The sequence below is a fragment of the Panthera tigris genome, chromosome D4 (assembly GCF_018350195.1).
Source record: "Panthera tigris isolate Pti1 chromosome D4, P.tigris_Pti1_mat1.1, whole genome shotgun sequence".
NCBI classification, from domain to species: domain Eukaryota; kingdom Metazoa; phylum Chordata; class Mammalia; order Carnivora; family Felidae; genus Panthera; species Panthera tigris.
This window is the reverse complement of record NC_056672.1, coordinates 80,919,553-80,944,129: the sequence shown is the minus strand read 5'-3', so window position 1 is coordinate 80,944,129 and position 24,577 is coordinate 80,919,553. Positions and strand designations below refer to the sequence as shown.

The following is a 24,577-nucleotide window of genomic DNA, read 5'->3' as shown; positions in this document are numbered from 1 at the left end:
TCTGTGTCTCCCTCTCTCTCTGCACCCCCTTCTCAAAAAAAAAATAAATAAAACATTGAAAAATGGAGAAGGAGGGCAGGCTTAGAAAAGCATATGAGGGTGTCTTTTGAGAGTGATGGAGATGTTTGTGGTCTTGATTGTGGTGATGGCTTCATGTATATACATCATAATACATTAAGTTGAACATTTAAAAACTGTATGTCAATTACATCCCAAATAAAACTGTAAGTGAAAGCAAAGAAATAAGAAATAAGCAGGAGTCCCCTTGGACAAAAGAAGTATTTCCATTGAGACCTTTCTTTCATTATCTTAATTGAACAATCTTCACAGCAGGGAAGACTTTCCACACAAGCATATTTCACAGCAAAATTTAACATGGAAAGACTATTTTTCTCTATCTTCATTTTTCAGAGCATATTCCTTTGGAAGAATGAGGTTTTTCCACCCAGTCACAATCTAAAGGATGGGAGATCAGAGTGACATCTGCTCTATTCCAATGTGTTATGAAGGGATGATTCTTTATATTTGGTCAATGTTTCATTATCTACATTGCCTCCAAGGACAAGAGGTTCTTTCATTGTGTTGGAAATGTTGGCAGGATTTTCCTCCTGTGTTTTACCATATCACTTACCTATAACATTCCCAGAATTTGGTGTAGATGTTTATTTTCAGGATATGCATCTTTTTTAAAAAAACAACAGAAATTTATTCTCACATTTGTAGACGCTAAAAAGCCAAAATCTAGGTGTTAGCAGAGTTGGTTCAGTGAAAATTGGTGAAAGGAAATTTCATTTAAAATGAAATCTAGAGGCTAGAAGGAGGAGCTGTCACGTCCTACCCCTGGTCATCAATTGCAGACCCCAATAGGAAGAGAGAGCTCCTTGCAAGTCTTGCAAGTAGATACACCATTTTACTAGGCCCACCAGGAGAAGAAAGTTGCTCTCCTACCCTAGCAACAGCCCAGCCAATGAGACACTGTCATAATTCAATGAAAAGCCACTATGCCTTAAACTCCCAGTTTATTCCAGTGGACTTCTTGATTCAGTTACATGCTTGCTCCAACTCACTTAATCCAAGTGTTCTCAACCTCCACTGCACATTAGAATCACCTGCCAAAAGTTTTATATTGTATTTAGATTTGGGGAAAACATATGAAGCGTTTAGTTAGTCAGCTACTCCAATGGGTAAGCCAGCATTCTGAATGTCCTTATCTTAATACGTGGAGTTAAATTTAAATTTTATAACTCTAGAAAAAAATATTTTAAGAATTGAAAGTGAAACTAACAAGCAGATTGCTAAAATATGGATTATCATTAATTTTATACAGCCATTTTAAAAGTGTTCTAATTATCTACACCATTAAGGTTCACAAATGTTGGTACATTTTCATATGAGGTCCACATAAAGTCTTGATATTTCCAAACTACATCACATTTGACATCTCCAAAATTCTTCAACATAGGCATCAGAATTGTAAAGAATGAGAAGATACAGCTAATAAAAATGCCTAACAGATCCAAACAGCAAATAAATTTGCAATCAAATGCCTTTTTCCTTAAAGAGGAAAGCAAGGATTTTTTTTTTTTTTTGGTCTATTCATGAATAAGAGGCAATTGTTAAGGAAGATTCCCTCTCCTGATTTAAAAAAGTTTGGTGCTTTGAAGACAATTGAGATAAGGGTGTTTCTGTATGTGTCAAATGCCTGGAATTAAGAAAACCTAAAGAGGTATAAAATAAAGTAAACAGAAGTTTGGTTCACAGAATGCAGATGGTTACAGCAACTATCACTTGATGTGTCTGGCCTGGAGGTTAAATTAACTCATTTGGTTTGGGGAGAACAAACAGGAAGAACCGTAAAAGCCCATAACCTGGAAACAGGGAAGTGGAGAGGGTGCCAGCAACAAGGGTGGTCCTCTGCACAGTATTCCAAGGAAGAATCTCTGACAGTGCCATTTAGTGAACTAAGAACTGAGGTAAGGTGATTGTCACTTGGAGAAGATCTCCCTCTTAAAAAGTCCCCCCAGAGTCCCTTTCATGTCCCTGTTCCTCAGGCTGTAGATGAAGGGGTTCAGCATTGGGGTGACCACAGTGTACATCACTGAAGCAATTATGTCTTTCTCAATGGAGTTGTTTGATCATAGGAAACATGCACAGAGCCATAATTGTCCTGCAAAATACAAATGCCCCAGAGAAGTGGGAGCCACAAGTGGACAAGGCTTTACAGATCCCCTTGGTAAACCTGAGGGAACCCTTAGGATGAAGACTCCAATGCAGACATAACAGACCAGGATGCCAGTCAGTGATATGATGATTTCCAGCAACCCCCCACTGGGAAGAGAAGATAACCAACCCATTGATGGAGGTGTCAGAGCAGGACAACTTGAGCAGAGCAGCAAGATCATGAAAGAAATGAGGGATAGTGAGATTGTGGGATAATGCACTGCTACATGAGAGTAACCAGGACACAATCACTAATGAGACATACAGGTTTTCTCATATGATGATGGTGTAGTATAGATGGCAGATGGCCACATACCTGTCATATGCCATCACTCCGGGGAGATTCCCAATACAACCAAAAAAATATGAAAACAAATACATCTGTGTTACACACCCTGAATAAGGGATGGGTTGATCTCAAGTATGCATATTTATCAACATTTCAGGGATGGTGTCAGATGAAAAGGAGACATCCGTGAGGGCCAAGTGGCTGAGGAAGAAGTACATGAGAATGTAGAGGTGAGAGTCCAGGCTGACGAGCAGGATGAGAAGCAGGATCCCCAGCCCTATGGTCAGGCACAAGCCCAGGAACAGGGTGAAGAACACATCCTGTTGCTCCAGCCTTATTGGGGAGCCCAGGAGGAAGAACATGCTGCTCTTGTTCTCCCTCTACATGCTGCTTTTCTGTCTACTGGGAGTAAGGGGATAGGGAAATGTCAGAGACTTTGGAAGTTGACAATGGCCACCATTATCATTTCTTATTTTCTCCTGAAAAAAAAAAATCCATGAATTTCTATCATTCCCTAGTGTTGCCAAAGCATGAGACACCCTCAATGCCCAACATGATTCCTTTCAGTGAAAACCAGAGCAAAATTATTCTTATTTATTTTTAACCTACCATGTTCCTAGCATTGTGCTACTAATTGGAGATACAAGAGTAAATAGGACACACAGGGCATCTTCCCCCAGGATATTGACCCTCCAGAGCATGCCTGACAGAATACAGACTTAAGGTATGGATCTACAGCCAGATTGCTCTATCAATGGAATATTATTGAGCCATAAAAAAGAATGAAATCTTGCCATTTGCAGTGACATGGATGGAGCTAGAGAGTATAATGCTAAATGAAATAAGTCAGACAGAGAAAGACAAATACCATATGATTTCACTCATATGTAGAATTTAAGAAACAAAACAAAAAAGCAAAGGAAAAAATGAGAGCGAGTCAAAGCAAGAAACAGATTTTTAATTATAAAAAACAATCTGATGGTTACAAGAGGAGAGGTGAGTGGGGAGATGGGTTAAATATGGGATGGAAATTAATGAGTGCACTTGCTGTGATGAACACCAGGTGTTGTATAGAAGTTTTGAATCACTATATTGTACACCTGAAACTAATATTAGAATTAAACTGGAATTTATTTTTATTTTTTAAAATATGTTATTGTCAAATTGGCTAACATACAGTGTGTAAAGTGTGCTCTTGGTTTTTGGGGTAGATTCCCATGGTTCATCACTTACATACAACACCCAATGCTCATCCCAGCAAGTGCCCCCCTCAAGGCCCATCACCCATTTTCTCCTTTCCCCCACCCTCCCATCAACCCTCAATTTGTTCTCTGCATTTAGGAGTCTCTTATGGTTTGCCTCCCATCAACCCTCAGTTCTCTGTATTTAAGAGTCTCTTATGGTTTGCCTCCTGCCCTCTCTGTTTGTAACTATTTTTTTTTTAACTTTAAAAATGGGCAAACTATGGCCCAAACTGCAGCTGCTGCTGCAGCAGAATGGCCCTGAACAAAGGCAGCAGCGGGCTTATATGGATTTTAGCAAGTCAGAATACATCATTATTTGGTTAACCAATTACAATTTACAGCATTTCATGGTAGCCAATTATATTGTGACACACAGACGTTAGTTTTGGCGGGAACCTATAAATTTTAAAGGTCTTTGTCCTAAGAGGGTTTAAAATGACCAATCATAGTTAGACAACTGAGATGCTGTAGGGCTTTGAGTATGTGACTTTTTACATGTTGGTCTTGCCTAGGCCAGATCTTGGTAGAGGGGGTGGGGGAGCGTTTTGCATCCTAAGTTATCTATTTAGTAAGCAGGCAAGGTCACAGAAGTGAGATAAGGCGGTTAGTAATTACTGATAACCCTAATAGGGAACTACATAAGCCTTTTATCTCAACTATTCATGAAAGGTGAGTTTAAGCCGAACTTATATACAATAAGCTTTCTGATATCTTATAAGTTGACCTATTACAATTAATAAGGAAAATACAAATTAAACTGCAATGAGATACCACTACATGCCTATTAGAATGTCTAAAATTAGAAGGACTGCTGCTATCCAGTGTCGTTGAAGATATGAAGGAACTGTAACTCTCATACATGGCTGGTGGCAGTGTAAAATGGTGCTACCCTTTGAAAAACAGTTTACAAGTTCTTTAAAAGTTAAATATATAGCTAGCATATTGCTAGGTATTTGCCCAAAGGAAAAAAAAATGTAGATGTCCATACAAAGACTTATACAAGAATGTTCATAACAGTTTTATTTAATAGCCAAAAACTGGAACCAGTCCAAACATCCATCAACAGGTAAATGGACAGAAGGGTTGTGGGATATCCTTATAATGGAATACTACTTAGCAATAAAAAGAATGAACTATTGATAAAAATTTGTACATGGGTGAATCTCAAAATGCTTATGCTGAGTGAAAGAGGACAGCAGCAAAAAAAAAAAAAAAAAATACATACTGGCTGATTCCATTTAGATAAACTTCTTGAAGATGGGAACTAATCAATGTGGAAAAAAAAAAGATCAGTAGTTCCCCTGGGGACAGATGGGAGAAACAAGGAGGGGCAGGAGGGTAAGCCTGAGGAAACTTCATTATCTTGATGGTTTATCTTTGATAGTTTCATAGATGTATACCTATGTCAAAAGGATCTTGCCATTCCTCTATTGAATAGCATCCAGTGGATTCCCAAATCACTCACACTAAAGATGAAACTCTACTATGATGCTTAATTTTATGTGTCAGCTTGGCTAGGCTACAGTAACCAGGTATTTAGACAAACACTATTCTAGATGTTTCTATGAGGGCATTTTTAAGTGAGATGAACATTTTTTAACATTTAAATTCAAGTTAGTTAACATATAGTGTAGTACTGGTTTCTGGAGTAGGATTTAGTGATTCATTAATTACATATAACACCCAGTGTTTATCCCAACAGTTGCCCTCGTTAATGCCATTTACATGGCATTAATGCCTTCGGTCACCCATTTAGCCCATCCCCCCCGCAACCATCAATTGTTCTCTGAATTTTTAAGAGTCTCTTTTGGTTTGCCTCCCTCTCAATCATTTAATTTTTATCAGCAGGTTTTGAGTAGATTGCCCTCCATACTGCAGATGGGCCTTATCCAATCTGTAGGGCATAAGACTGCCTTCCCCCAAAGAAGAAGCAATTTTGCCAGAAAACTGCCTTTGGGTTCAAACTGAAACATTTCTCTGGATTTCCAGCCTGTCACCCTGCTGATTTGGGACTTACCAGCCTCCATAATCACATGAGCTAATTCCTTAAAATCCCCCCCCCATGCACCTCTCTCCCACAAATGTACACAAACCCTCTTGGTTCTATTTTTCTGGGGAATTTTGACTAATACGCTTACTATGACCTGAGGTGCCTTACAAATGTGGTTCCTTGATATCTTTAACGTATCGTCTACCACCCACCACCCACTCATCCATGTATAGCTACAGAGGCCCATTTAATGTTCCTGGAATAGGCCTGATACCATCTTACCCCAGGGTATTTCTAGTTGCTTGGGATGCTTTTTCCTCAGAAATCCCCATGGCTCACTTACCTGTCCTCACTAATGTCTTAGTTTAAATGTTACCTTTCCAGTGACCATTAAATTATAAAGCACCACCCCCCACCAGAACTCTCATTTCCCCCTCCTTTTTTTTTATGAGTATAGTTGAATACAATATTACACTAATTTCAGTTGTACGACATAATGATTCAACAAGTTTACACATTATGTTATGGTTACTATAAATACAGCTACCATCTGTCCTGATACATTGTTATTACAATGCCATTGACTATATTCCTTATGCTCTGCCTTTTATTCCCATGACTTATTCATTCCATATCTGGAGGGCTGTTTCTCCCACTCCCCTTCACCCATTTTGCCCACTACTGACCCCCCTTCCCTCTAGCGACCATCAGTTTGTTCTCTGTGTTTATAGGTCTGATTCTGGTTTTTGTTAGTTTATTCATTTCTTTTTTATTTTTAGATTCCACTTATAAGTTAAATCATATTGTTCCCCACTTTAATGCTTCCTTTACCTACAGCAGTTTTTACCTACAAACAAAACTTAAAATTTATGCATTTAATTCAGACACAAAAACTCATCTCCCACAGAGCTTACATTCTAGTAAAGAAACAACGACAATAAAGGAAATAAGTAAAGCTCATGGTGTGTTAGAAGGTTGAAAACTGCTATGGAAAAAAAAGGAGCATGATGAGTGGGGTCAGGAATGCTGGAATGTAAATTCTGCATGGCAATCGATTTGCAGGTCTTTCTGTTTTTTAACTTGCACAGCCAGAGCTTGGAAAATTGCCTAGCATATAGTAGTCATGGTAAATATTTTTGTGTGCATGAGTTATGAATTCACACATTTATCTTTTCCTTCTCAGAAGTAGAAGCTCTCTGTTTGGGAATAAGACAACACTTATTTTCCCAGATTAAAATTAATCAGGCAGATAGAGGTTGTTCTCACCACAAAAATCCAACTTAGAGCAGAAAATCATAATCTTTCTAGCATGGAGAAATTTGGTAATTGAATTGACTCCTCTGTGCTCCCCTATTAACTTCTTGTCACAGGCACAATCAAATTAAAGTTCATTTAAGTTTTAACAAACCATCAAAATCACTTTATTATCTAGCTACTGCATTTAGAAGGTAAGCATTCTGGACTTTCTAAAACTAAACATTAGAAACTTGACTGAATATTTGTAGACAAGAAACAAGAAATAAGGAGCTTGTTTATATCTCATTTACTTCAACAAATAGAAACTGTGGGTTATAATTAAAAGCTAGGTATGACCAAAGTGAAAGGGGTCAGGTCCTATAACGTAACTGTCCATTTAAAGAGTAGTTGGGAAAATGCAAGAGACATGGATAGTCAACAAACAATTTTGCAAGAAGTCATCTCTAACAAGGTCAGTGGGTAAAGTAATACAATTAGGTGATTCTCACTTGGTGAAAACAATGTTGTTTCTGAAAAGAATCTCCAGAGCCAATTTCATGTCTCTGTTCCTTAGGCTATAGATGAAGGGGTTCAACATGGGGGTGACCACTGTATACATCAGTGAGGCAATCATGTCGTTGTCATTGGAGTTGCTCGATGCGGGAGAAAAGTACAGTGCTATAATTGTTCCATAGAATAGAGACACTACAGATAGGTGGGAGCCACAGGTGGACAAGGCTTTGCAGATACCTTTGGTAGTGGGCACCTTCAGGATAGAAGCCCCAATGCGTCCATAAGAGACCAGGATGCCAGTCAACGGGAAAATGACAACTGCAGCCCCTGCAGTATATATGACCAGCTCATTAAGAGAGGTGTTTGAACAGGACAGCCTGAGTAGGATGGGGAGGCTACAGAAAAAGTGGGGGATGATGTTGTCAGCACAGAAGGACACCTGGGTCAGGAGGAGGGTGTGTAAAAGGGCACTGCCACAGGAGAGAATCCAGGAGCCAGCCACCAGCAGCACACACAGATCCTCCTTCATGATGGTGGTGTAGTATAGAGGATGACAGATGGCTACATACCTGTCATATGCCATCACTGCAAGAAGGAGATTATCAACACAACCGAAAAGTATATAAAAATACATCTGTGAAATACATCCTGGATAAGAGATTGATAGGTGCTCAGTCTGCATGTTCATCAGCATCTTTGGGACAGTGACAGAAGAGAAAGAGACATCAGTGAAGGCCAAGTGGCTGAGGAAGAAGTACATGGGGGTGTGGAGGCGGGAGTCCAGCCTGATGAGCAGGATGATGAGCAGGTTCCCCAGCACCGTGATCAGGTACATGCCCAGGAACAGGGCGAAGAACACGGCCTGCTGCTCTGGCCAGATGGGGAGCCCCAGGAGGAGGAACTCAGACACGCTGCTCTGGTTCTCCCCCCTCATGCTGCTTTCTCTCCTCTAGGAATAAAGAGAAATGGGAAATGACAGTACTTAGAAATACTATGCATAGTAATTACTGTATAGTCACATATTTTCTCCAAGTAACTGTCAGCATTCAGGAAAATATTGCCTTGCAATTCACATATGGATGCCTCGTCCAGTCTCGTGAGAGGGATGCAATGAGATTTGTGTGAACCTTGACAGTCACTTGGAGAAAGTACGTGACACCAAACTCTTCAGTCAAAATCAGGAACAACTCATTCTTTTTTGATTTTGTTTTTTACACGTGGAGACACTGTGATAGGCACTAGGAAGAAAGTAATGAAAAAATCCCTTCCTCTGGGGAGCCCACATTTGAGTAAGCAGCCTCACAGCACTGATGAAGAGCATAGCTCTGCAGCCAGACTGCTTATGAGCTTGCATCTGGTTCTTGCTTATCCTGATTGTTGCTTGCCCTCTCTGTCTCTCTGTCTCTGTCTCTATCTTTGTCTCTCTGTCTGTCACATACACACATACACATGCTTGCCACTTAAGCATTGAGAAGATTAAAGAAACATACCATGTACAAAATAAGCCCTCAATACCCAAACTCACTTTACACCATTATAATGACTATCATCACAAAGAAAGGGAAGGGAAGGGAAGGGAAGGGAAGGGAAGGGAAGGGAAGGGAAGGGAAGGGAAGGGAAGGGAAGGGAAGGGAGGGGAAGGGAAGGGAAGGGAAGGGAAGGGAAGGGAAGGGAAGGGAAGGGAAGGGAAGGGAAAGGAAAGAAAAGAAAAGAAAAGAAAAGAGAAAAATGGAGGGAGGGAGGAAGGAAGGAAGGAAGCAAGCAAGGAAGGAAATTAGTGTTGATGAGGATGTGGAGAAATTGGAACACTTGTGTATTGCTGGTACACGTAAAATGGTGCAGTTATTATGAAAAACACTATGGCAGTTCCTAAAAAAATTAAGCACAGAATTATCATAAATCCAGAAGTTCCACTTCTGGGTATATATCCAAAACAATTGAAATAAGGTTCTTAAATATTTGTACACCCATGTTCAAAGCAGCAGTATTCATTTTTTATGAATATAATTTATTCTCAAATTGGCTTACATACAACACCCAGTGCTCGTCCCAATAAGTGCCCTCCTCAATGCCCATCACCAATTTTCCCCTCTCCCCCATCCCCCCATCCACCCTCAATTTGTTCTCTGTATTTAAGAGCTTCTTGTGGTTTTTTTGGCCTCCCTCCCTCTCTGTTTGTAACTATTTTTTCCACTTCCCTTCCCCCATCGCCTTCTGTTAAGTTTCTCAAGATCCACATATGAGTGAAAACAAATGACATCTGTCCTTCTCTGACTGACTTATTTCACTCAGCATAATACCTTCCAGTTTCATCCACATTGCTGCAAATGGCATGATTTCATTCTTTCTCAAAACAGCATTATTCATGACAGCAAAAGATGGAAACAACCTGTGTCCATTGACAAATGAATGGATAAACACAATGTGGTATATACATACAATGGAATGGAAGGAAGGAAATCCTGACTCCTGCTACAACCTGGATGAACCTTGACATTATGTTGACTAAAATAAGTCAGTCACCAAAGTATAAATACTGTATGATTCCACTTACATGAGATCCTAGAATGGTCAAATTCATAGAGACAAAAAGTAGAATGGTGGTGGTCAGCAGTTAGGGAGAAGAGAAATGAGAAATTATTGTTCAGTGTATACAGTTTCAGTTTGAGAAGATAAAGTTCTGGAAGTAGATGGTGGTGATGTTGTAAACGTACATAATGCCACAGAACTGCACACTTAAAAAATTACTTACATGGTAAATTTTATGTTATGCATATTTCACCAAAATAAAAAAAAAAACCTTTAAGTTGGAAAATATATCAGCAAGAGTTAATAAATTATTGACTAAAGATAATAGTCAGGGGTGTCTTGCTGGCTCAGTTGGTAGAGAGCATGAGACTCTTGATCTCGAGGTCGTGAGTTCAAACCCCACGTTAGGTGTAGAGATTACTTAAAAATAAAATCTTTTATGAATGAATGAATGAATGAATGAATGGTGACCAAAAAAATAAATAAACTCACTGTTTTGGCAGGATGAGTGACCAAGACCACAGGTCAGGAATTAAAGATAACGGAGGTATGAATAGGCCATCAAGCAAAATCAAATAGCTTACTGAAAATGTGTTTACTTCTGTGGTCTCTCTCACACATTCAGGGAAACAGTGAAGGCCCAGACCATGGCCCCTGAAGATTACTTCATCCGCAGCAATTGACTAACCGCATTTTAAATAAATTTTCCAATAAATAACTTCTTCATGTCTGCCATCATCTCTCTCCCCTTTTATCTCCAGTACTTCAAAATGGCTGAGTTCTTTTCTTTTTAAGTTTATTTATTTATTTTGAGAGAGAGAGAACCAGCAGGGAGGGGTAAAGAGAGAGGAGGACAGAGGATATGAAGTAGGCTCTGTGCTGACAGTAGAGAGCCCAATGCATAGCTCGATGATCACGACCTGAGCCAAAGTTGGATGCTTAACCAACTGAGCCACCCAGGTGCCCCCAAAATGGCTAAGTTCTAAGCACACATGCAATGTGAGTGACATGAGAGTTTGCCCAATGGTGTGGCCAGAGAATCAAGATATTACAGATGGTATTGGACTGAGGAGTTATATCAGAATTCATAGTCATCTGAGTAACTAGACAAGGTTCCAGAATTAACTACACCATGTTCCCCAAAGTGGAAATTTGGAAATTACTGAAGGTCAATGAAGAAAATTGAGGGCCCTGGAGAAGTTCAGTAGTCTTCAAACCACATGGACAAATTGCCACCAACTTAGCATAAAGAAGACTTTGCTTAGAGCTTCCTGTTTATGTCTAGGGCTGAGACAAGAGGAGACAAGACAAGAGGGCTGAGATAAGACTCTGGGGCTGTTTCCCTAAGTCGAGTGCATACACATATTGCTATGTCCCGCACATATGTGAGTGTGTTAGACACAAAAACAGACACACAGAGTAACACAGAAACAAACCCAAGGTCCTATGCTTTGGCTCTCTCTGACCTATACTCATCTCTAGTTCAAAAGTGTAGAAGTTTGCATGGATTCATACTAACTTACATTCCTCCTTAAGATGAAACATTTTGTCACACACAACTTTAAAAAACATGCAGAAGGAACCCTTCTATGTTGTTTGGGGGCTGTAAAATGCTCAGCTGCTATGGAAAACAGAATGGAGTTTCCCTAAAACATTAAAAATAGAATTGCCACATGATCTTGCTATCTCACTTCTGGGCATATACCAGAAAGGACTGAAATCAGGATCTCAAAGATATATCTGCACTTCCATATTTTCTGCAGTCCTATTCACAATAATTAAGTTATAGAAACAACCCAAATGAGAAGAATGGGTAGAGAAAATGTGGTATAAACATACAATGGAATATTATTCTGCCTTAAATACGAAGGAAATCCTTCTATCTGTGACAACATGGATGAGCCTGGAGGACATTATGCTAAATGAAATAAGCCAGTTACAGAAGGACAAATATTGCATGATTTCACTTTTATGAGGTATCTAAAAGGGTCAAACTCGTAGAAACAGGGAATAAACAGTAGTTACCAAGGGGAGGGGGAGAAAGGTAGAGCTGTTATTGATATAAAGTTTTCGTTATTAAAGATGAATTAGTTCTAGAGGCCTGCTATACAGCATAGTGCCTGCAGTCCACAGTACTTTATTGTGCACTTCAAAATTCATGAAAAGAGTAGATCTCATTTTAAGCTATTTTAACCTCAAAAAAAGAGGGGGCACAAGGAAATTTTGGGATGTGATGGATATGTCTATTGCCTTGATTGTGGTGATAGCTTCAAATGTATATGCATAGGTCCAAACTCATTAAATTGTATACATTAACTTTATACAGATTTTTGTATCAGTTACACCTCAATAAAGCTGTTTAAAAAAAATCATGCACTCAGCATAATACCTTCCAAGTCCATCCACGTTGCTGCAAATGGCAGGATTTCATTCTCATTGCCCAGTAGTATTCCATTGTACATATAAAGCACATTTTCTTTATCCATTCATCATTTGACGGACATTTAGGCTCTTTCCATAATTTGGCTATTGTTGAAAACACTGCTATAAACATTGTGGTACATGTGCCCTTATGCATCAGCACTCCTGTATCCTTTGGGTAAATTCCTAGTAATGCTATTGCTGGGTCGTAAGGTAGTTCTATTTTTTGAGGAACCGCCACACTGTTTTCCAGAACGGCTGCACCAGTTTGCATTCCCACCAACAGTGCAAGAGGGTTGGTATTATGCTGAGTGAAAGAAGTCACTCAGAGAAGGACAAATAGCATATGTTTTAACTCATATGTGGATCTTGAGAAACTTAACAGAAGACCATGGGGGAAGGGAAGGAGAAGAAATAGTTACAAACTGAGAGGGAGGGAGGCAAACCACAAGAGACTCTTAAATACAGAAAACAAACTGAGGGTAGATGGGGGGGTGGTGGGGAGAGGGGAAAATGGGTGATGGCCATTGAAGACGGCACTTGTTGGGATGAGCACTGGGTGTTACATGTAAGCCAATTTGACAGTAAATTATATTTTTTAAAAAATCATACAAACACCACATCCAGTCATCCAGGGAACTCACAAACCACACACGCACACACACGCACACACACAAACACACACAAGCACACATGCACACATTAGCAAAAGATTTCCAGCCCTCCACGGTCTACTATTAGCACTATACATTAGGACTTTCTACCATGGTAGAAATGCTCTGTATCTACATTGTCCACTATAGCAGCACTAGCCCCATGTGACTGAAGACTTGAAATAGAGCTACTGAAACTGAGGAACTAAAATTGTAATTTCAGTTAATTTTAATTAAATTTAACTTTATGACCACATGTGGCTAGCAGCATCATAGAGGTCAGTGTGAAAGTCACTTAGCCTCTAAAAACACAAGCAATGTAAACACCCATTTTCTCTTTCTGTCTCTAGTCCTCACATACACACACATATCTAGGCCAAGTGATGGTTCCTCACCTTCCTCCAGTGGATGCCAATTCTTGCTGGTCCAGGCTGTTACCTGAATATACTTCTCTTATGGCCTAATAGTCTTTAACACCTTTCATTCCTGTTCACAAGCACTGGAATAACGAGCAGGAAGATTCACATTTACCAACAAGAAAAAGACCCAGGGGAACACAACCCCAACCTTCTGTTAGAGAAGAAGCCAACAGAACTAATTGTGCAATTTCTTGCCTCCCTCTTGAGATGCCTCCTCTCTTATGGCCTAATGGTCTTTAACACCTTTCATTCCTGTTCACAAGCACTGGAATAACGAGCAGGAAGATTCACATTTACCAACAAGAAAAAGACCCAGGGGAACACAACCCCAACCTTCTGTTAGAGAAGAAGCCAACAGAACTAATTGTGCAATTTCTTGCCTCCCTCTTGAGATGGATTCTATGCAGGGACAAAAGGGTCCCAGAAGAAAGTGTCCCTAAAATCAGTGACACATCAGCCTCCCCTCTGCCTGGTCATGAGAAGGTGGAGGGGCCACAAACACCCTTGACCTCTGAAGAATCCGTCAATGGAATCTGTCTCTCCATACATCACAAAAAGGCCCAGGTAGAGTAGTACTAGCCTTTGTAGACTCCCAAACCACTAACCCCAAACTGCATTAAAGCACATATTCCACTGCCACCATTCATTCCATTCTTAGAGAACTGCAAGAGAGCCACAAAAGCCAAAGCAACCTTGAGAAAAATGAACAATGTGGGAGGCATCACACTTCCTGACTTTAAACTATAATACAGACCTATAGTAATCAACAATATATGTTACTGGCATAAAACCGTGTAGACCATGGAACAGAATAGAGCCCAGACATAAACCCATGCATATGCCATCAACTAATCCTTGACAAGGGAGCCAAGTGTATACACAATAAGTAAAGGATAGTCTCTTCAATAAGTGGTGTCAAGAAACTGGATATCCACATGCAAAAGAATGAAAATGGATCCTAATGATGTAAAAATATCTGTGACATTCAGCCCCAGGAGCCAAAAATGTCCACCACCCCCAGTAGCAGCAGCACCACCACCCAGGAGCACATCTCACAGCACATCTGTGTTCAGGTGCACATCTCATGGCAGTTCATGGCCTTGTTCAAGTGCAGGGCCTTCCTGCACTGGTACACAAGGGAAGGCATGGATGAGATGGAGCTCATCTAGGCCAAGAGCAGCATGAATGACCTGGTGTCTGAGTACCAGCAATACCAGGATTCCAGGGTCAAGGAGGAGGGTGTTTGAGTAGGAGGTAGAGGAGAAGGTGGCCTAGAACTGTCTGGTACCCGGTTCAGCATTAAAGCCATGTGAACTCTTTATTCACTCACAACCTGTTCTCTGAATGCTACCTCTCACTGTGTCTGCACTGCTCTTCTTCCTGTTCTTCTTCCCGTCTTGACAGCACATGCACTACAGCATGGGATATTTGTGTATGAAGTTTTCTATCTATTCTAAGTGGAGACTGGACCTTCATCATACACATAATTTTCAAATATTTTCTCCTAATCTGTATCTTTCTTTTCAGTTCCTTCCTTCCTTCCTTCCTTCCTTCCTTCCTTCCTTCCTTCCTTCCTTTCTTCAAGAGAAAGAGAGAGAGAGCACGTGCAAGAGCAGGGCAGTCACACAGAGAGAGGGAATCTCAAGCAGGCTCCACGCTGTCAGCACAGAGCCTGATGTGGGGCTCGAACTCACTAACCATGAGATCGTGACCTGAGCAGAAATCAAGAGTCAGATGCTTAACTGATTGAGCCACCCAGGCACCCCTTTGTTTTCATTGTCTTAATGGTTTGTCTCTTGGAGCAGAAGTTTTGAACTTTGATGAAGTCCAATTTCTAATTTTTGTCTTTTATGAATCATTAAGCAATCTTTGCCTAACCCAAGGAAACACATAGTTTCTCTTATTTTTTTCTAAAACCCTTATAGTTCTTATATTTCAGTATGTGACCCAATTTGAGTCAAGTTTTTTTGTGTATGGTATTAAGTAAGGGTCTAAGTTGAGGGTTTTGCATGGGGATATCCATGTTGCCTAGCACTATGTGTTGAAAAGATTATCCTTTCCCCATTGAATTGCCTTCACACCTGTGTCAAAAACCAGTTGACCACAAAAATAAGGCTTATTCCTTAATGAGGTTTATTTCTGGGCCCTCAATTCTGTTTCATTGTTCTATATGTCTATTATTATGTCAGTGCTACACTTTCTTGATGATTGAAGCTTTACAGTAAGTTTTTAAATCAGGGAGTGAAATGCCTCCCACTTTGTTCTCCTTTAAGTTAACTAACAACCTTTATAGTTATAAATATCACCTCTAATTCCTCTGACTAGATCTTCCAGTACTATGTTAAATAGAAGTGGCAAGAGTGGGCATCCCAGTCTTGTTACTGATCTTAGAAGAAAAGCTTTCAGCTTTTCACTATTAAATATAATATTGGTTGTGGGCTTATCCTATATAAACTTTATCATGTTGAAGTAAATTCCTTCTACGCCTAGTTTTTTGAGAGTTTTTATCATAAAAGTGTGTTGAATTTTGTCAAATCCTTTTTCTTCAACTATTGAGATGATATGTGTTTTTTCTTCTTTACTTTGTTAATGTGGTATATTCCATTAATTGATTTGATATGTTGAACCATCTTTGCATCCCAGGGATAAATCCCACTTGGTCATGGTGTATGATACCTTTAATGTGCTTTTGAATTTGGTCTGCTAGTATTTTGTTCAGGACTTTTGCATTTATGTTCATTAAGATATTGGCTTTATTTTTTTATTTTAATACCAGTATAGCTAATATACAGTATTACATTAGTTTCAGGTGTACAATATAGTGATTTAACAGTTCCGTATATCACCCAGTGTTCATCACAACAAGTGTCCTCCTTAATCCCCATCACCTATTTCACCAATTCTTTACCTATCTCCCCTCTGTTAACCATCAGTTTGTTCTCTGTAGTTAAGACTCTCTTTCTTGGTCTCTCTCTCTCTCTCTCTCTCTTCTCCCCTTTGCTCATTTGTTTGGTTTCTTAAATTCCACATATGAGTGAAATAATGTGGTATTTGTCTTTCTGTAACTAATTTATTTCCTTAGAATTATACTCTCTAGCTCCATCCATGTCACTGCAAATGACAAGATTTCATTTTTTTTTATGGCTGAACAATATTCCTCTGTGTGTGTGTGTGTGTGTGTGTGTGTGTGTGTGTGTGTGTGTTCTCTTTTTTATCCACTTATCTATCAGTGGACACTTGGGCTCTTTCCATAATGTGGCTTTTGTAAATAATGCTGCTCTAAACATAGGAGTGTCTGTACCCCCTTTGAATTACTGTTTTTCTATTTTTTGGGTAGATACCCAGTAGTGCTATTACTGGGTCATAGGAGAGTTCTATTTTTAACTTTTTAGGAAACCGCATACTGTTTTTTACAGTGGCTGCACCAGGTTGCATTCCCACCAGCAGTGCAAGAGGGCTGCTTTTTCTCCACATCCTCATCAACACTTGTTGTTTCTTGTGTTTTTGATTTTAGCCATTCTGACTGGTGTGAGATGATATCTCATTGTAGTTTTGATTTGCATTTCCCTGATGATAAGTGATGTTGAGTATCTTTTCATGTGTGGGTTGGCCATCTGATGTCTTCTTTGGAGAAATGTCTATTCATGTCATCTGTCCATTTTTTTTCTTATTTGTAAATACTGTCTTTCCTTTTTTTTTAAAAAATATAGTTTATTGTCAAATTGGCTAATATACAGGGTGTAAAGCATGCTCTTGTTTTTTGGGGTAGATTCCTGTGGTTCGTTGCTTATATAAAACATCCAGTGCTCCTCCCAACAAATGCCCTCCTCAATGCCCATCACCCCTCTCCACCACCCACTATCCATTTTTTAATTGGATTACTTGTTTTTTGGGTGTTGAGTTTGATATGTTCTTACATATTTTGGATACTAACCCTTTATCATATGTGTCATTTGTAAATATCTTCTCCTATTCCACAGTTTGTCTTTTAGCTTTGTTGACTGTTTCTTTCACTGTGCAAAAGATATTGGCTCTTAGTTTTCTTTTCATATGGTGCTTTTGGCTGGCTTTGATACTGGGGTAATATTTGTCTTCTAAAGTGAGTTTGGAAGTGTTCTCTCTTAATTTTTTGCAAGATTTTAAGAATACTGGTGCTAATTCTTCTTTAAATATTTGATAAAATTCACCAGTGAAACCATCTGGTTCTGGGCTCTTCTATATTGGGAGGTTTATGATCACTGATTCAATCTCCTTATTTGTTATTGGTCTCTTCAAGGTTTCTATTCTTTTGTCATTCAATGTTGGTAGGCTGTATGTTTCTGGGAATTTATCAATTTCATCCAAGTTACAACTCAGTAAACTTATTAAAAATCATTGAGCTGGATTTTATTATATAAAGTTACAAGAACAAAAGATTGTACCAGAAATTTTAACCAGTACATTATGTAGATATAAAGAATAAGGAGTCTAAATATTGAAAGGGTAGAATTCAATTATTGTTCACTGATAATATTATCACTTACCTAAAATACAAAAAACAATATACAAATTATAAGAATAGTGAATTTAGTATAGTTATATATTGACTTTGACATAGAAAAGTCAACTGTATTTCTATATTGTAGAAAAAATTGAATATGAAAGTTAAATGATTGCAAAAGTTTTAAATTACACACAAATATGAAATATCCAGGGAAAGTTTGAATGAAAAATGTGTAATTCCTGTATCTTAAAACTAAAAAATGTCTTGAAAGAAAACAAGAAGATAAAAATAAAAAAGATATATATACATGTTCCCAGATTAGAGAGTCAATATTTTTGAAATGTTAGTTCTCTTTAAGCTATTTTATATTTTGAATACCATCCTAAATAAAAAACCAAGTTTTGTTTTGTTTTTTAATTGTCAAGCAGAATCTAAAATTCAAATGGAAATTCAAGAAAAAAAAGCCAAGATAACTCATATTCAATCATTTGATTCCTTGAATGGAGAAAGGATGGATTTTTTTTTTCTCCTCCTCCTATATAGGATATAGCTATATATAGCTATATATATATATATATATATATATATATATATATATATATATATATATCTCCAGACTGATATATATCCAGACTGATAACACTATTCTGAATCTCAGGCACTATTTAAAGATGCTCTTAATACAAGGTTCAGTTCATCATAGTGCATTCAATTTTTTTAAAAATTAAAAATGTTTTAATACAAATTATATGTTTTAACTTTTAATTTATGTTCTTAACTATTACTCTCTGACTTTAGCAATATCATTTAACCAAGTTTAATTAGGGCTTGGTTTCCAAATCTGTAAAGTGACAAAGTGCACTACACGAGAGACAAGAGTATTTTGTATTCAGTAGATATTCAAGAATTAAAAGAATCTATGCCCCTCAGTACCATACAATTTTCATGGACATGATTTATTGTTTGGAAAATTAGTACTTTCAATTGTAATTTTTACTGTTAAGCAAGACAATAAAATTTGAGCAATGATAAAGATCAAGACAATGTATTATTTTATAATAGTATCTTTTATTTAAATATACTAAAAATATTTTATGAATTTTATACATAGGAATTACTGCTTCTACCTTTGAGATGCAACGTGTGTGTAAATCATTTATCCTGACCTTATCTTTTTACCTCATTTTGTGTCTAGCTGTAAATATAACTGCTGTACAATAAGTCTTGATTATCTGGGCTGTGATAAGTGAGCTCTAGGACAAAAAATTAAAATTGACTTTCTTGGATAGACTACAGAGAAGTTTGTTATGTTGCAAACTTGATCAACTAAGGAAAGATGGCATTTTTAATAAATTATAATATGTATCTATTGGATATTCATACAGAATACAATTAATTTGGGTCTGTGCCTTGAACCACAGGAATCTGCCCCAAAAACCAAGAGCATACTTTACACACTGTATGTTAGCCAATTTGACAATAAATTATTTAATAAATAAATAAATAAATAAATAATCCAAAAAAAAAATACACCAAAAGTGAACGCAGACAGACTTTAGATATACATATTAAAAGCAAGAGAAGAATCTTTTTAAGATAAATATTTAGGGGAATATCAAGTTCTTTTGGTGGACAAAAATCTCTTAAATAGGGTATAGATAAAGTTAGCCACATAGGGAAAAAATTTAATACATAGGACTAAGTTAGGATATATAAACTCTGTTCCTCAAAAGACCCATAAAGATTATGAAAAAGCAAGCCACATAACAAAAGAATATATTCTCAATACATATTCCCAGCAAATGGCTTATTTCCAGGAATCTACATATACATGAAGAACTCCTAGAAACCAATAAGAAAAAAACAGACTACCCAATAAAACAGCACCAAGTGACTAAGAACAGACCATTTACAAGAAAGGATACCCAAATTCCTAGTAAGTATGGGCAAAGAAGGTAAAAGTACATGAGTTATCAGACAAATGCAAATTCAGACCACAACTCATGACTCCTACCAGCCCATAAGAATGTGTACAGTAGAGAAGATGGACAGTATAAAAGTTGGTGAGTAAGTATATTACAGGGAGCAGTGGAAACTGAAGCAAGCACTTTGTCTAACTTTTTAAAATATTATCTGTTAATTGAAGTATACATATATTTTCTTCCAAAAATTCCATTATGAGGTATATACACAAGCCCTGAACTGGGAACTACCCAATGTCAATCAGAACTAGAGTGGATAAATAAATTAAGGAATATAGACACAATTGAAAACGATAAAGCCATGAGAATGAGTTAACCATAACTATAGAGAACAAAACAGAATGGGAACACAAAAGAGTATATACTCTATGCTTTATGTATAAAACAGCCAAAGTGTCCAATCATATATGAAATCAGAATAATGGCAATAAAGTAATATGGTTAAACAGAATGATTTTTTTGAATTCACACATATCTGAGGTTAAGTCTTGGGGGGCAACTGCTTAATTGATATCCCTGGCTTTTAGTTTGACTCTCTGTAAATCTGAAAAATATTGGCACCTTTGTAAGAGAAATGTTCTGAGGAGTAAATAAATATACATTTAAATGCTTGATTAATGCAATAGCTACTCCCATGTCTTTCAGATATATAGCAGTTTGGTAACTTCTGGATTTCTCACACATGAAATAAGTGAACTTTAATGATACTGTGAAAACTCAGATTATTTGTTGATATAGGAGCGCCTGGGTGACTCAGATGGTTAAGCTTCTGACTTTGGCTCAGGTCATGATCTTGCAGTTCACAAGTTTGAGCCCCGTGTCAGGCTCTGTGCTGACAGCTCAGAGCCAGGAGCCTGCCTCAGGTTCTGTGTCTCCTTCTCCCTCTGCCCCTCCCCCACTCTCTGTCTCAAAAATAAACAAATACTTTTAAAAAATTAAAAATATGTGTTGATATCAATACCAGCTAGGGTTATAAAGAAAAAAATGAGGATTTTAAAACTTCCTAAAGCCCAGAGAAATGGGTGCCAAAGTTTCACAGTCTTGCAGAGAATTTCATCAGGTTACAGGAGGGCTTGCATTTTCACTGCAGAGCTAATGCACACAAATCAGATAGCAGGTAAGGAAAAAGAACAATCAGATGAACATAAATATGAGAGGAAGCATAACACGAGACCAAGAAAAGAAGGTTAAGAGTTAAAAGTATTCTTAATAAGAACTGGCCAAACTACAACTTTTTAAAGAGACGTGTTGACAGCCCCCATGAGTACCTCTGACAGCAAGGTTGAATGAACAACACTGAGGTATGTCCTTGGCTCTAAAGATTTTCTGAAGAACATGTTTCATGTCCTTATTCTTCGGGCTGTAGATGAAGGGGTTTGGCATGGGGGGACCACCATGTACCTCACAGAAGCAATTATGTTGCCTGATGAAGGGAAAAAGTAGATACCAGCAATTGTCCCATAGTACAAAAACACCACAAAGAGGTAGGAGTCACATATAGACAAGGCTCTGGAGACTTTCTCAAATCATTCTTCAGAATGATGCCTGCCATGTAGATATATGAGCCCAAGACACCACTCAATGGCAGGATGAAGATCAGTCCTCTCTCAGTGAGAATAAGCAGCTTATTGCAGGAGATGTCTGAGCAGGAGGACTTCAGCACAATAGCAAGATCACAAAAGAAGTGGGGGATGACAGCTCCTGCACAGAAGGACAACTGCTCCATGAAGAAGGCGTGCAACAGAGCATGGGTATAAGAGAAAAATGAGGACCTAGCCACTAGGGTGATACAAAGCTCATCCCTCATGATGGTGGTATAATTAAGAGGGTGATAGATGGCCACACACCTGTAATATGCCATCACTGTGAGAAGAAAGCTACAATACAACTAAAATTGATGAAGAAATACATTTGTGAAATGCACCAAGCATAGGGAATGGATTCTTCTGGAATATACATGTTTATCAGCATCTTAGGAATGGTGACAGATGAAAAGGAGACATCCATGAGGGCCAAGTGGCTGAGGAAGAAATACATAGGAATATACTTAGGAGGTGAGAGTCCAGCGTGATGAGCAGGCTCCCAGAACTGGGGTCAGATACATGCCCAGGAACAGGATGAAAAACACACCCTGTTGCTCCCACCCAATAAGGGAGTGCACGAGAAAGAACTTGGACTTGCTTCTCTGGTTCTCTGTCCTCATAATGCTTTTCTATTTGTTGGGGATGAAGATGTTTTGGGAATCTCAGAAACCTAGAAAGGACTCTCACATCTCAAACTGCAATTTTCTGGGAAAACAATAAATTTTTAACCACACTCATTAATTACTCACACCTGTGGATTCACATATCTTCACTCTGCCGAAATCTGGCTCCAGGAAAACATCTCACCCAAGAGCAGCCAACAAGACTCCATTGCACAGAAGCAAGAGAGCGTATGCTGTTTTATTCATCCATTGTTCCATTGAACATTGAGTCTGTATCTGGACATCTACTAAGGGCTGAGAATGTAGCCATAAACAAGAAAGGTAAAGACCCTGCCCTCTATGAGTGTAGATCTTGATGAGTGTAGAGAGATAACTCACTACACCAAGAGAGAAACAAATCATAATAGTTCACTGTGGCAGAAATAGTAGATGATTCTTGGAAAACTGGTAGCAGCTGTTTCTTCTTTAAAGTGACATGAGACTCCAGTGCTGAGGTGGCATTTTTAGGGCATTGTCACTCTCCTCCTGTGAACCTGGCTTCATGATACCAAACTAGTGATTTTATCCTGATCAGTTGGTTAAAGTGGTGTCTTCCAGGTTCTCTACTGTAAAATTACTATTTTAACCTTTGTAATTAATCTGTATCATCTGGATTTTAAATATGTAGTATTTTAAAACCATATAACTATAATTTTTTCTCATTAAAATCTCACCCACTATGTTTAACATCCATTGGTGAATCTTATATGAAAAATTATTGCAAATGTGGTGGCAAAATGATGATTTTCTAATTCTATCATTTCTTTTACCTTTATTTGTTATATATGAGAAGGAACTTTCTCTTATCCCACATTCATTTGTTTTTTTCATTGATTTATATATATTGTGGACTTATGAATTCTTTTTTATTCTTTGAGTTATAATCACTGCATTTGCTATTCATCTTGAAGCTCAAACTATTCCAGATTTGGTCATTGGGAGCTCCTTTATGCTGGCTCCTGAGTCTCTATGATTCATTGAGCACTTCCTTTCAGGCTCAGCAAAATTTTCTTGGATAATCTTGTCATGTCCTGGCCCCAGTCCTGGAATCAGCCATTTTCCTAGTAACTTTGTCGCTTTTATTTTTATGTTTATGTTTTATTTTTTATTTAAATTCTAGTTAGTTAACATACAGTTTAATATTAGTTTCAGGTGCACAACATTCAACACTTCCATACAACATCCCATGCTCATTACAACAAGTGCACTCCTTCATACCCATCACCTGTTTAGCCCAATGTCCCACCCACCTCCCCTCTGGTAACCATCAGTTCATTCCCAATAGTTAAGGGTCTGTTTCCTGGTTTGCCCCCTCTTTATCCCCTCCCCTTTGTTCATTTGTTTGGTTTCTTAAATTCCACATATGAGTAAAATCATATGGTATTTATTTTTCTCTGACTGACTTATTTCACTTAGGATAATACTCTGTAGCTCCACCCATTGTCAATGGCAAGATTTCACTTTTTTTATGGCTGAGTAATATTCCATTGTGTGTATAAGTGTGTATGTGTATGTAATGTATATTTATATGTGTAATATATATTGTAATATATATATACCACATTTTATTTTTTTCTCAAGTAGGGTTAGGTTTAGGGTTAGGGCCAGGATGAGGGTATATGCCTGGTATCCTCAAGTTCAGAGACCTCTCCAGAAGGTTAACTTTGGTCCCTTTTAAAGGAGAATGGTAAAAAACACATTTGGCATGAGGTGTGTTCACAGCTTACAAAGCTTCTAAATGATCTGAGGATGCAACCAGGAAATATATGTAACAGAAACACAGGAAAGAGAAACTACAAACTAATAAACTAAAGGGATGGTTACCCATAGAAAGTGGGTCAGGGGACAGATGGAAAGAATGGAGAACTGGGAATAGTATGGATACTACTATAATGTAAATTCAACCTATTTATACACATTAAAACCCATGATTTCAAACTGATATCTCCAATTCCAGTTTGATGCCATAGAATTCTTTCTAGCCTCTCCTTTTCCATGTACATAGCTCCTTTCCCTGATAGTGAGAAGTCATTCCCTTTTCTACAATATGTTTATTTATTTACTATATCTGTGAATGCATGTTAAGTAATTTTAGAATCTTCAACTCATACCACTGTAATGACAAATTAACTGAAGCTTAAAAACTTCGCTTACAGTTTTTTCTTTACTATGGGTATATAGATAAAATTCTGTGTTCAAGAGTTACTTAGATTAGGTATTTTATTTTCCCCTTTAGTCTAATTATGGTATTAGTTTGAAATATAGCTAGGTTTATTTGTTTTGTTTTATTCTATTTTGTTTTTCCCCCATATTAATTTTTACTAGGTAAAAGATAACATAGTCAAAATCATAC

The 24,577-nt window shown here is 38.0% G+C and overlaps 2 protein-coding genes, 1 non-coding gene and 1 pseudogene across 3 annotated transcripts in view; 2 read left to right on the top strand and 2 right to left on the bottom strand.

Annotated features, from left to right (window-relative positions):
• LOC102965555 (olfactory receptor 1L8-like) overlaps positions 1-24,577 on the top strand; it is a 56,944-nt gene that overhangs the window by 15,420 nt on the left and 16,947 nt on the right. The gene's annotated exons all lie outside the window — the stretch shown is intronic.
• On the bottom strand, positions 1,986-6,134 carry LOC122232959 (annotated as a pseudogene).
• On the bottom strand, positions 7,460-22,182 carry LOC102966123 (olfactory receptor 1J4-like). Its single transcript, XM_007094514.2, is given in 5 exon segments — positions 7,460-8,427; positions 21,695-21,860; positions 21,863-22,028; positions 22,031-22,059; positions 22,062-22,182. Coding segments are annotated over 5 exon segments (1,425 nt in total). The 3' UTR covers positions 7,460-7,484.
• On the top strand, positions 10,358-10,432 carry TRNAK-CUU. The gene has a single exon. It is a non-coding gene; the product is annotated as a tRNA-Lys (tRNA).